The sequence below is a fragment of the Ascaphus truei genome, chromosome 5 (genome assembly GCF_040206685.1).
Source record: "Ascaphus truei isolate aAscTru1 chromosome 5, aAscTru1.hap1, whole genome shotgun sequence".
Classification (NCBI taxonomy): domain Eukaryota; kingdom Metazoa; phylum Chordata; class Amphibia; order Anura; family Ascaphidae; genus Ascaphus; species Ascaphus truei.
The window spans coordinates 117,136,296-117,149,804 of NC_134487.1; the positions used below are offsets into that span (position 1 = coordinate 117,136,296).

At 41.2% G+C, this 13,509-nt stretch overlaps 1 protein-coding gene across 5 annotated transcripts in view; it reads left to right on the forward strand.

The window, feature by feature from the left end:
- Positions 1-13,509, forward strand: part of PPFIA2 (PPFI scaffold protein A2) — a 401,131-nt gene that overhangs the window by 349,825 nt on the left and 37,797 nt on the right. For all 5 annotated transcript variants that reach the window (XR_012801707.1, XM_075600502.1, XM_075600503.1 and 2 more), the window contains 2 exons: positions 1,331-1,412; positions 9,382-9,582. Coding sequence is in view for 4 of the 5 variants with exons in the window: in XM_075600502.1 (XP_075456617.1) it covers positions 1,331-1,412; positions 9,382-9,582 (283 nt within the window). In the remaining variant the exon portion in view is untranslated. The remainder of the gene's footprint in view (positions 1-1,330; positions 1,413-9,381; positions 9,583-13,509) is intronic.

The window sequence follows — 13,509 nt, forward strand, 5'->3', positions numbered from 1 at the left end:
GTTGTACACTTTATCAAGGAGTACTCCTTGATAAAGTGTACAACCGTACACGAAACGCGTAGGAGGTTGCTCTCCTCCGTTTGTTGAATGGAATTTTTTCAATAAATTATTTTCTTTAATCCTGGGACCCACTTCATTGGATTGTGCGCCAGTTCTCTCTTTTTCTACACTATGTCCAGAGAGGTAATACTAGACACACACATGTCCAGTATTACCACTCATTGTTTACTGGACAGAGTGTCCAAATACAGGACAGTCTAGTTCCTTAGGCCTAATTATACCAGAAACTGCTGAGCAATCCAGTGACGTCGCCGGGCGACGTGCACATGCGATGGCCATAATCACGGCCTTACTGAACACCTGGCAACCCTAGATGGAACTTGCATGAAAATGTTGATTTAAAAATAAAATCACAAATGTAAAAGGTAAGAAACATTGTAATTCTAAGAAGTAAGCGTATACAATACAATTAAGGCAAATACTGTACAGCTCTTGTAAATCTTTAATTTTCTCCTGATATGTTATATTTTCAGCTACAAGAGTTTAGTGATGCAATGCATCATTCTGATCAAAGTATGTGACACATGCCACGCTGCCGATCAGAAATACTGATGTGAATTTACTGTACCAACATTTGGTTTGCACATTTTTTTTAAATCTTCCAAAAAAAATTCAATTCACAAAATATTTAATTGATTTTATTTTTAGCAAAGAAAGGTTCTAGTGAAATCGTTGAATTTCACCAGAGAATCAATATTTTTTATATATATATATATATATATATATATATATATATATATATACAGTGGTTGACAAATCACCAAAAAATCTACTCGCCACACAAAAAAATCTACTCGCCACCTAGTACCAAACGTGTGCTGCTTGGGCCAATATTTACTCGCCCGGGGGTTAAATCCACTCGCCCGGGGCGAGCAAATGTATAGGTTTGTCGAACACTGTATATATATATATATATATATATATATATATATATATAACATCCAGATCCTGAAATATGGCGTTTGTTACTTATAATCTATGTAGAGAGATACCTGTGAACATACAGGTACTGTACATGGGAAATATGCTAACTTAAACAATTTTAATGTATGTTTGCATATTTACATGAGCTCTATCTCGCTTCTCTCCGGAAAAAAAAGGCAGAGTCTAGAAAGTGCAGATTTTTCCATGATCAAAAAGGACCAAATTTCACATCGTTTTCCAATATAGGTAAAAAGGTTTTCATAACACTAATCAGGTGAAGAGGTTTTTATCATCCAGGTTAGGTTTCACATGCACAGATTATTACTTTTCTCTGTGTTTTTTTAAGGCATGAACTTCTGGAAGAGGCTCGAAGGAAAGGACTGCCATTTGCTCAGTGGGATGGACCCACAGTGGTTTCTTGGCTTGAGGTATGTGCTAACTTCTGCACCATAAAACAATATATACACATAAATTAATCTATTTGTAATGTAAATAGAAATGTATCTCGTGGCATATCATTTAATTTTCTCCTTTACTTCTAGAGGACCCACTAGGCATTGAAACTCATATTAAGGGTTACAATGGAGGAAAAAAAGGGGGAGATGAATCCCTAATTGGTGCTTCCAGAACTTTGTGGTTAAATTATTATGTGGAAAAGTATATATAGTGATGATGAAATGTAATATCATACATAAAAACATCGGAACTATAAAAAAAATCAGGCAGTAGGTTTAGTAGATCTGGAATCCATCAATTGAACCAAGCTGTATGTGGAATGATGCGGTTACACCTCACCTGATGTCCTGTGCGGGGTATGACAGAGGGGGAGGGTGAACTGCACTACCCTAGAAAGTGCCCTGCATAACGGAGCTCCTTAGTTGGGCGCATGAGTCCGCTCCCGCAACTCCACACTTGGTGAGTGGAACACCATAACCACACTGGCTAAAGCATGAACAGTGCTACTATTGGCAAGAGTTTGTAGAAATTACTCACGATACCGATGATATAGCCCGATTCCGCTAGGCGTGCTTCAATCCCAAAGTGGTATGAAAGAGTATGGTTGTAGAAGAATAGGCTGAGCACAGTTTTTTGGCTATTGTGCCCATTAAATAATTAGTTATTTTTACCTGCCTTCAACCCTTTAATTTTGTGCTGTACTCAGTCTTTTCTTCTACACCATTACAATGGAGGTATCTTTTCGCTCTACACTAAGTTTGTTTACTTTAAGATTTTTGCCCACAACAAAAAACTGAAAAACAAAGTGATTCAAAACTCAGGTGTTTCATAAATCTAAAAGTCTGAATTGATCTAAAAGTATATAATATCGATCATTTTGCTTAGTTCACCCACCATTTTTATAAATTTTGAGAAACATATATGTATACAACAAAAGACAGAAAAGCCCAATGCTATATCCAATTTGACAAAATATATAGTAATTAGTATATAGTTAAATACTTCAATAATAATATTCTCCCAAATAAGGGTCATTTGGTTAAACCCTTTGGCCAAAGCGTTATAAGCCTGCAAGCTAACGTCAAGGTTCAACCAATTTTTGCAGGTCCTACAGTAACACTAAACTGTTGAAACTTCTCTTTGACCTCTGTGGAGGAAGAATGACTGCAGTGAGTCTATCCATACAACAAAAGGAAAAAACCTTCCTTACTTTAAAAAGTGGGGAGGGGTGAGCTTAAACCCTGGGAGGAGGGGTCACTAACCTCCAAACAACTGATAACAGTTGAAAATTGAAATTAACAAACACATATCCCCAGCAAGCTCTAACCCCAATATAATTCCTATATATTTTGTCAAATTGGATGTGGCATTGGGCTTTCTGTCTTTTGTTGTATACATTTGGCCACGCTCAGTAGCACTCCTTTTTACATAAATATATATATATATATATATATATATATATATATATATATATATATATATAATGTGGTGGTTCTGGGGGTTAGAGCTTGCTGGGATTGTGTGTTTGTTAATTTCAATTTTCAACTGTTATCAGAAGGGATACAGCGGGAGATTAGAGCTAAGATGTAAGAGGGGGTTGAAGATATACGGCCTTGAAGAAAAGATGTATAATTTTACAATGAATGTGGAGTTTGATGGGAAGCCATCAGCGATTTCAAAAGGAGAGGGGTCGAGAGAGACCTATTAGAGAGTGAAATAACTCTTGCAGCAGTATTGTGGATAGATTGTAGAATATTGAGTTGGGAATGAAGGAAGGCAAGCAAGGAGAAGGCTGCAGTAGTCATGTTGGGAGATAATGAGGGCATTCATAAGAGTTAGTTGTGGAGCAACAGAGGAAAGGGCGACTTTGATGATGGAAACATTGAGGATTTTTTGGAACCGCATGAATGCAAGGAAGCATGCTTGTGAGATTGGATGAATAGTAGTCTTATTTACTGTGTCAGAATTGGGGCAATTGGACTTGATTAAGTTGGGATCATGATGAGTTCTGTATTAGACATGTTATGTTTTTAGCTGACAGAGGGTCATCTAGTCTGAAACAGCAGAGAGAGAATAAATGACTTGGGACTGAATGTTGAAAGAATATTTGTTAGGGGTTAAAAGATACAGCTGTGTGTTGTCTGCATTGAGGTGATATTTAAAACCAAAGGAGCTAATGAGATCACCAAGTGAAAATGTATAAAGAGGTAAACGAGTGGTCTCATGACAGAGCCCTTAGGCACAGCAACAAACAGGTATACAGGAGAAGAGGAAGAGCTAGCAATAGAGACACTCAAGGAGCAGTTACTGTACAAACATAACAGGAGAACCAGGAGAGGGCTACACAAGGTGCGAAAGTATGGCTGTTAAGGATTGTCCAAGGAGAGTCGAAGGAAATGAGCAATACCTACCCCTAATATTCTTGATAGGGGCGGGACCTGTGTCACGAGTAGGAAAGCACGTGTGGTTAGGTGTGTTACGAAGCCACACCCTATCTTGTGCCTGAGCTATATTTTGTGTCTCAAATCAGACTTGAGCAGTTGAGCACGTCTCTGGTTGAGTCCCCACCTACGTTTGTGTAGTTTACAGCATCTCTACTATTCAAACCCAAAATTGAGCATGTTGCAGCATCTCTACTTCAGCTCGAGATGGCGTCTACTGTGTCTGCCTTAATAGTTACCCAGGAGCGGGTCTTTGTGATTTGCCAAGCTGTGTGTGCACTTTGTAGGCACTCGAGTAGAATTGTTATGCGATGCCAAGTGTGATGAATGCGGCACACGTTTTCTACAGAGCTCGGTGTTCAGGGTCTTCAAGAATGTCCCTAATAATACTTCTTCCGCATTGGTTAGTGAGATTTATAGTGAGACAAACGTCCCATCTTGTTTGCCAGGGACCGACATGGAACCACCTCCCATGTCGCGGGTGAGATGCACCCCTTGAGGTGACCAGAGAGGTGGAAATTACCCTGAATGTTCACACAAGGGAGGATGAGAGCAAGGAGCCTGAGACGTTCCCCTAGAGAGTAACGAGCCACGGAAGTTGCTTTGGTAGGAGTGCCTGTGGAAGCAATGATGCCGTAAGTAAATGAGGATGTCTCAGCATTTTCATCCATAGCGGAGCCTAGATATATCTACCATGGAGGAGATGATAGTAGTACAACAGAGTTTGCTGAAACAGGTAATCCACCAACTGGCATGTTTGGGGATTAGCCAGTACAAGGTTACAGAGCCAGAATCTGTTGGAGCACGTTTCCCCCGACCGGCATGCTTGGGGGATAGCCATATGGTGGATATCAGTTCCACCGTTTTCCAGTTCGGCTCGAGAGGAAAGAATGATGTGGTGTAAAGCGTCCCGCCTAAGTTGAGCTGAGAAGGATGTCTGCTTCATTGAGGGGTAACGTGGTGCACTGGTGGTAGCTTCACCTGTTAACTCTCCTTAAGTTATGATGTTTGTATGTTTTATAGTGAGAGTGGAATACGGGATACGGTTTTGGTAGAAAACCCTAAAGAGGAACCTTTGCTATGGGTTCTACTAGGCCTCAACACCAGAATCTGACCCTGCCAAGCCAAATATTGTGAACATGTTTCGATATCAGTGGATCGAGAACGCGGTGAAAGCTTATATTACACGCCATGGACATTCCTTACATACCACGAAGAAGGACTGGGAAGACAAGCTGATGCGAATCTGGCACATAGGCCGCATTATCTATAGTATAAAGATCGGGTGAATATGTAGACAGAGGGGTTGAAGAGGGCCCTTTTTGTAGATGTGCCCAATGGGAAGGGTTAGTTAAGAAGCCTTTTTCCGGACCATGAGTATTGGACCATGAGTGTTGATAGAGCCCCACTGACATAGAGAACAGTATCATGCCATAAGCCTAACACCCTAATAGTGATCAGTATTATGCCCCTTGACCTTTTGTCCTGCATATGTGATTGTATTTGCATTACATCCGAAAAGCTGAATCCTGTTGAATATGTAAATATGTTATTAGGTGATGTTATGCCTTATATTGTGTTAATATTGTGCAATACTGGTAAAAGTATTCAGCTGTATGTATTGTTCTGTTGAGTTAAAATGTAAGTGTTGTAAATATTCTAATGTTGTCCCTGTTTTATATTTAAAAGAATGTTGGGGACAACATGTTTTGATAAGGGGAGTATGTAGCCTCCTCTTGGGGACTACTGGTTCTATAAGGGGTTATCGCCTTAATGGGTTAACCAGGTGGGCTCACTCCGGTATCGTCCCTACCCTGCTTATCTCATGACCAGTGATGTCATCCTAGGGAGCATAGAGGGTATATATAGCTCCACCCAATCTTTTAGAAGCAGAGTTCTGACTAGGTTCCTCACCGTGAGTGCTGTTAACAGATTTGTGTGTATAGTCATGTGTATTAAGAAGTGTCCTGTCACCATTTGTTATTTTCAGTTAGGAACGTTCCTTTTAAGTAAGCGCTAGTAGTAAGGGACCACAATTTTTCTCGCTATTGATAAGGATGCAGCATGGTCTTGTAAGGAGCTCTCAGCATAAAAACTCTGGAGTATGTTTGGACTTGCCCAACCGAAAGGTTCCCTGCGTATTCCTGCTCGACTAGATATGGAGGAAGTATGCAATAAATAATAGCGGGTTTCTAATCTACGAGCTCTAAGTGTATGCCTGAAAGGCCCATTCGACAAGTGGTGAAACATTACTAACCACATGCAAGAGACCGTAAATGTATCCTTTACTGTGAGTAACAAGTTTAAGTAACCCCAGCAGGGCCGGCTTGATGGTAATGTCATCGGTGGCATTGCACCTAGCCCACGCTTACAGAGGCCCCGCGCTCTTTGCCACAACATTTAAACTGTTTGTCAGGGAGAGCGAGGGGCCTTTGTAAGTGCCTCTTACCTTCTCTCCGGAGCCAAGCAAACATCTCCTCCTGCAAACATGTGACGACACGTTGCCATGTCAAAGCGACATCACATGCCGTGAAGTCACATGATGACGCGTCACCATGACAACGTGACATACAGTAGCAGTATGAGATGCCGCTCTGGAGAAGGTAAGAGGTCCCGCCAAAACCCCACTGCACCTGGCTTCGCAAAACTCCCAACCGGCCCTGCTCCCCAGTGTAGGAGTGTGAGCTACCAGGGAATGAAGTCCAGAATATTACTGTAGTGCCGACGATTATTCTAAAACAAATCTGGGGCAATCTCCAAAAAGACCCAGGACATGCTGGGTACATGCTGGGTACATGCTGGGTATATGCTTGGTACATGCTGCAACATTTCACACATTTCTGCAGACAGACTAATGGCCCATCGGATTAACAGCAATCAAACTGAATGGGACCGCCAGGAACCCCTGCTGTGTTAATCCGATGGGCCATTAGTCTCTGCAGAAATGCGTGAAATGTTGCAACATGTACCTGGGTCTTGTAGACCCAGATTTTCCAAAGCAAGTTTAAGGCAAGTTTTAGAATACTCGTCGGCGCACCTGTATGTTTTGCCACAAGTTTTTTTTTCAAGTATGATGTATGTTGATACCGCTGGCTGTGCAGCATTAAAGACTGCTGTCCAATAAAGCACCTTTTTGTTTTATAAAAATTCCTGGCGCCCATCTTTTTCCTATCTGCTTATTCACGTCCAGCCTGCATCTACCCAGTCCCCTGCAAACGCCTGAGACATTACTATTGTTTATAGTTAATCTGATGTGACATGCTTTAGGGGTGGGTAAGGACGGTTATCATCATATGATTATAGTCAGATATTACAGGCATGTCTAGAACCATTGTCAGTCATATCAAAATTATATAAATGTGAGTATTGAAAAGGAAATACTATTGCATAATCTAGACTTGTATATCGATGTTAAACTTTACATTAATTTAATATTTAAAGTTGATCATTTGAAGGGTGTATACACAGTAAAAAAGCAATTAACACTGATAAGCATTTTCATCTTGTGTCTCTACGAGCATCAGTGTAACCAGATAGTTTATTCCGCACGCCCTACAGTCAGGGGCGGATTGGTCTGTCAGGACACTGGGCAAATGCCCGGTGGGTCTATGGGCCGATACCTCAGAATGCCAGCAGCACCGGCCCAGAGCATGTCCGCGGTCATGCCTTAAGCCAGTGCTGCGCTCTTTATAGTGGTTACAGATGCCCCGCACTCATCCTCACAACAATGAAACTGATTGCCGGGGGAGAGCGGGGCCTCTGTAAGCGAGTGGCCCTCCATTGACAATGCGCTGTCACATCAAACAGCAACGTCATGATGTTGCTGGAGGAGGGTCGGCAGGTAAGTGAAATCCCCATCCCACTTTTCACCTCCCATCCGCTTGTGCCTCCTGTATATGCCTCAGCTTGTCTTTAATGTTACTCAGCTTGTGTTTAATGTCACTCAGCTTGTGTTTAATGTCAGTTGTGGTGTATTCCCCGGGCGCTAACTCTGACCGTGGTTGGTATAGGATATGAATGTCTTAAATAGTATGGTATGTGTTAATAGTGATGTCCTACTGTGACTCGAACTACCCCACTAGGGTCTATCCAGAACCCTTGATATATGGAATGTGAGAAGGGATGGGGGAGCACAGCGTAAGGAATGGTGGAGTGTGATTGTATTATCTCCCTATGATGTTCAGTGGCGTTCTGACACCCTTTGAGTGTCCTCAGAGGGAGGTTTGTACTCCTTAGAGAAGGGTTAAGACTTAGGTGGGTGAAGCAAGTCTATGGATGCAAAATAAATGCAAAATGAATCAATAGAAGGAAAACTTACACGGCCTTGTGTAAGTTGTATCCCATCAAGGTTTCTTTTGCAGTCTTATCTTTCTTCTAGATGATCCTTCTTCTTTCTTTATGCTCTTCTCTTTCTGAAGAGACAGAAAGAGAAGAGCATAAAGAAAGAAGAAGGATCATCTAGAAGAAAGATAAGACTGCAAAAGAAACCTTGATGGGATACAACTCACACAAGGCCGTGTAAGTTTTCCTTCTATTGATTCATTTTGCATTTATTTTGCATCCATAGACTTGCTTCACCCACCTAAGTCTTAACCCTTCTCTAAGGAGTACAAACCTCCCTCTGAGGACACTCAAAGGGTGTCAGAACGCCACTGAACATCATAGGGAGATAATACAATCACACTCCACCATTCCTTACGCTGTGCTCCCCCATCCCTTCTCACATTCCATGTGTTTAATGTCACTCAGCTTGTGTTTAATGTCACTCAGCTTGTGTTTAATGTTACTCAGCTTGTGATTGATGTTACTCAGCTTGTGATTAATGTCACTCAGCTTGTGATTGATGTTACTCAGCTTGTGATTAATGTCACTCAGCTTGTGATTAATGTTACTCAGTTTGTGATTAATGTTACTCAGCTTGTGATTAATGTTACTCAGCTTGTGATTAATGTTACTCAGCTTGTGATTGATGTTACTCAGCTTGTGATTTGTTACTCAGCTTGTGATTGATGTTACTCAGCTTGTGATTTGTTACTCAGCTTGTGATTTCGTTTGTGAAACTCCATTCATAGGGCGAGCTAGAGTTACATACCACAAATACATTTGGATGAATTCAATTCACTCGGCTTCTTTTTTTTTGTCTCTCTTTTTATTGCATCAAATAATCCCTCAAACTTGACCTGGTATAATTCCTGCCTAACAATCTGTCAGTTTTAAAATACACATGTCTTACATTTAATGCTGCCACAAGCAGAAAACGTTGAGATATGTCAAAATACACTCTGGTCTACATTGGTGCATAGACTAAAATATAAAAGGTTTTTGTTTAGATACATAATAGATTCCAATGAATTATTTTTGGCATTTTACTTGTAAGGAATAAGTATGTTGGTTTAATTGACCTGTTACCTGTTATTGTAATACTAAAATTTATGACCAGTTCTAAAATGATATTGTTATACTGTATGTTTTGTTTTTCTCTTTCCTCTTTCCACTTTAGCTGTGGCTAGGTATGCCAGCCTGGTATGTTGCAGCTTGCCGTGCCAATGTAAAGAGTGGAGCGATCATGTCTGCTTTATCCGATACTGAAATTCAGCGAGAAATTGGGATCAGCAATCCCCTGCATCGTTTAAAGCTGCGACTTGCGATCCAGGAGATGGTCTCGCTTACAAGTCCATCGGCCCCGCCAACATCAAGAACAGTGAGTCAAATTCCTCTTTCTTGCTTGTCTGCAGCAGATTTGTGGAATGGATCTATGGCAACCCACAGCTCTCAAACAGCACGGCTTCTAGAGAGAGCCTGTGAGCCTACATATTATTAATGTAACTGCCACTTAATGATGGAGAGGATCTACAAATCATTTCCTTTTCAATGTAGCTTTTCTTCACCACATGATGATAATTTCTCTGTATGTCACTAATAGATGTGCTTTTTGTTGAGCGATCTTTTGTAAATACATGTATTTTTGGAAATTGCCCAAATAGGGTTTATCTGGTCCAAGCCTTATATTATAAATAATAAGGCTTATATATAGCACATGCAATCTCTATATTGTGATTCGTGTTGCAGATATTACATTACAGTAGTTTGTGAAGTGTTCTACAGTATTTACCTTAGACCTTAAGGAGCATAGGTGGAATATGTAGTACCCCTTAAGGTTAAGCAAACAATAGTTTAAAGTAATGTTATGGTTCCAAGTGATAAAAGCAGTTTGGAAATGGACATATTATGAAGCCCCAACTTATCACTTGTCAAGTGTTCACATATCCTCTGCCCTTTCTGCTTTGGTGTTATACAGTATGAATTAAGAGATCATAATGGTGATCATTCTAACTACTGCTTTCCTCACGTGATGGAAGGTAAAACAGAAGTCACCTAGGCAGCTCATTTGCAATTTAATGGCACAGCAGAAGATAGAAGAAATGTGGAAGTGCTGTAACTAAACCATAGCTCATGGCCTTCTAAGATTTAGATCCTTCACTTACAACTGCTAATGCTTTTTTAAAGTGGAATTTCAGTCTCCATGCAGACGAACAATAAATTGCTTGAGATATGCCCGAAAATGGCTATATTTATTTATTTATAAAATATTTTAACATGTAACAAATTACATTGAGAGTTACCTCTTGTTTTCAAGTATGTCCTAAGCAGCCTCTAATGTAAGGCATGTTCTGGTGCTGGAAAACACCTTACAGACCATTCTCAACAATAAGAAGAATAATTCAATTATTTAACCTTCCTGTGTGACTGTGTTTCATTGTATGTCCCCCACGTGTCACTGTTCCCCCCTGTGTGTAATTCTGTGTAACCCATGTGTCATTCTGTGCCATCCCCCCTACCTGCCACTTTGAGACTGGGTGTTATTTTGTGTCCCCTTTTTCCTGTGTGACTAGGTGTCTTTCTCCTTCTCCCCCTTCACTGTGTCACTTCAATTTAGAATCATTTGTATTCATAATTAAAGGGATTAAACACTTCCATGGTTGAGGTGTAAGCAACATGGTTACCTGTCTGTCTAGAAACTTTACAGGGCTAATGAAGGATATTTTCATTACATTATATACTCGCATACATGCTCAGATGTAGCAGACGTTATTGCCTCATGAGCATGAAGGAGATAACGCACCAGTTTCCATTGTTTTCAAATGAGCACACGTTACCACAGCATTAAATATCGAGTTTGCATTAATACATCGCAGAATAGTAACAGGTGCAATAATATCTGCTAGATCTGTAAATGGCACTTAAATATAGAAGCATACTAAACAGCATCTGCACATGTACACATCCGTGGGTGTGTAAATATCTATATCCACATCTATAAATGCATATGTGAGTGTATACATATACAGTATTATTCACTATAGGGACAAAATAAAGTGAAAAATAATCCCATCTGGGAAAATGGCGGGGTTTGGGGAGATACGTACTCGGGATTAGGGTGATGCATTGTGGGAGAATAGAGAGGTCCTGCCCTTTCCTTTTAGGGCACTATCACTGGCTTGAAGGTGTCATAGCAGAAGACTGCTTAGTAAATATGGGCCAATATGTCAGAAGTGGAGAAATATTATGATACAAGTCCTGTCAAAAAAAATTGAGGTTAATTTCACTCTTCCAAATCGAGCAACTATGGCCGGCATTTACTGAAGGTCATTTCATCTTCAATAATATTTGTCATTAGAAAAAATATTACAACTCAATATTTTTAACAATCAATCCATTAAGAATTCTGTATGCATGATAGTTGTGTGTTACTGACCTAATTTGCATTTGAGTGCTTGATGATAATGGAGGAGATCCACGATAGTCACTATCACAATTGAATCCAAAAATCTGCTTCCAAATTACATTCTTATATTGCCATTTTAATCACTTAGAAACCCAAGTGGCTATCTAGGCATAGGATTGCCATGGGCTAATGACAGCAAGGGTAGATGATAAGAATTGGCTGCATGTTTTGGCAGTGGCCCGGTACTGCTATGTGACAGGGCAGTGTCACAATTAGGTCAGGAATACAGACTAACATGTCTTACTTGTGAGCCAGTCCATCTTTTTCTCCTTAGTTTGGCTGCTGAGACATCAGGGCACAGATGCCTGGCAGCTCCGGTAATTAAGCTAACGCCATTTTAAGCCTGAGGCTGATAGTCTGAGAGAGACAGAGACACACAGGGTGTTAAGTAGAAATGTGCAAAATATTCTAAAATGTATTAGCAACTGTAACAGTAGATCAGGTCATTTAACACATTTATATTTTTGGGATCAGTCAATAGGCAAAACAAGGCAGTGAAATAAAATGGGGTTTATTTGGATAAAACCTCAGACACAACAAAATACAGAAATATACACACTTACTGGGGTCCGGGGTATGAAATCTAGGCTTTCCTACATGCAAGGCGCCCGCTTGCAAGGGCTTACCCTGATCGGAACCTTGTTCCTGGCGTCCTGGACCGAGATTCAGCAGAGACTCCGGACTGGGACCTAGTCCCGATACTCCTGAAACTGTTTTCGGCAGGAACTCCTGACTGCGACCGCTACGTTCTCAGATGAGAACTTGGTCCTCGCGTCTGACTTAGTCTCTGCAGGGCAGACTTTCCTAGCTTCAAAACAAAGCCGGTTGCTCTGGTATTTGGGACAGAGCAACTTTGAAAAGCCTGCCCTAGCTTCATCGACTCAAGCCACAAAAACGTCTGGTTCTCTGACTGGGGCTTCTCCTTACATACCCTCCACTGAGCTATGTTCAGCATGAAGGAAGGAGGAGCGATCAATCAGAACGTGGGAATTCCTCCCCGCCAGCCAATAGAAACAGGGGCTCGTCTCTGGGCTGACGTCAGAGGAGGTGGTGTGCAAGTCGGCTCGAAAAGCCGGGTGAGCGGGAAATATGATTTAGCTAATGGGAGAAGTGCCTACGAGATGTATCTTTCCCAGCTAACTCATTGCCACCCGCTGGGCAGGCTCCACCAAGTCTGGCAGATACAAAAGGTGTCCTCACCGGGTGCCCTTTGTTCTCCAGGTCTGGCAATTTGCCCTTCCTCGCCCACCAAATGGTCTTCTCACCTCTGGACATCCTCTATACAGACATGCCGGCGTCTATGCTGATGCCCTGGCTGACAGTCTAGAGCCTTATAGTAAATGTCTAAAACATTATAAAGTATACTTAAATAAAGTTTACACATTGGGGAACCTTATATTTATAAGGGAAATGGATTTGGGATATTTGGGCTCGAAATCCAGGAGTCTGGGGGACACTGGGTTGTCGCCGTGTAATTCACCTCGCGTACCGGCAAATCATGCCTGCTCGCCGGGGAGAATTAAAGGACTAACGTTAACTTTGGCCCCTGTACTCCGGCAAACAAAATAATGGCATTTCTACCCAAATATCCCCCTAACACTGACACTAAAAGGGTTCTAGGGCCAAGGGAACATGAAAACAGAAAAAAAACACTTTATTTTCTACTGTATTATCCGTGGTCCCTGGCTTATGTAGCTACCAGGGACCCCACGGTTTCCGGGCTAACCAGAGTGCTTAGACTTTATTATATAGCCTGGTTACCCCCTACCGTCACAGCAACATTTCTATATTTTTTTCCCCAAAATTGATTTCCTGCTAAAAGTTTTGCCAATCCACATGGGG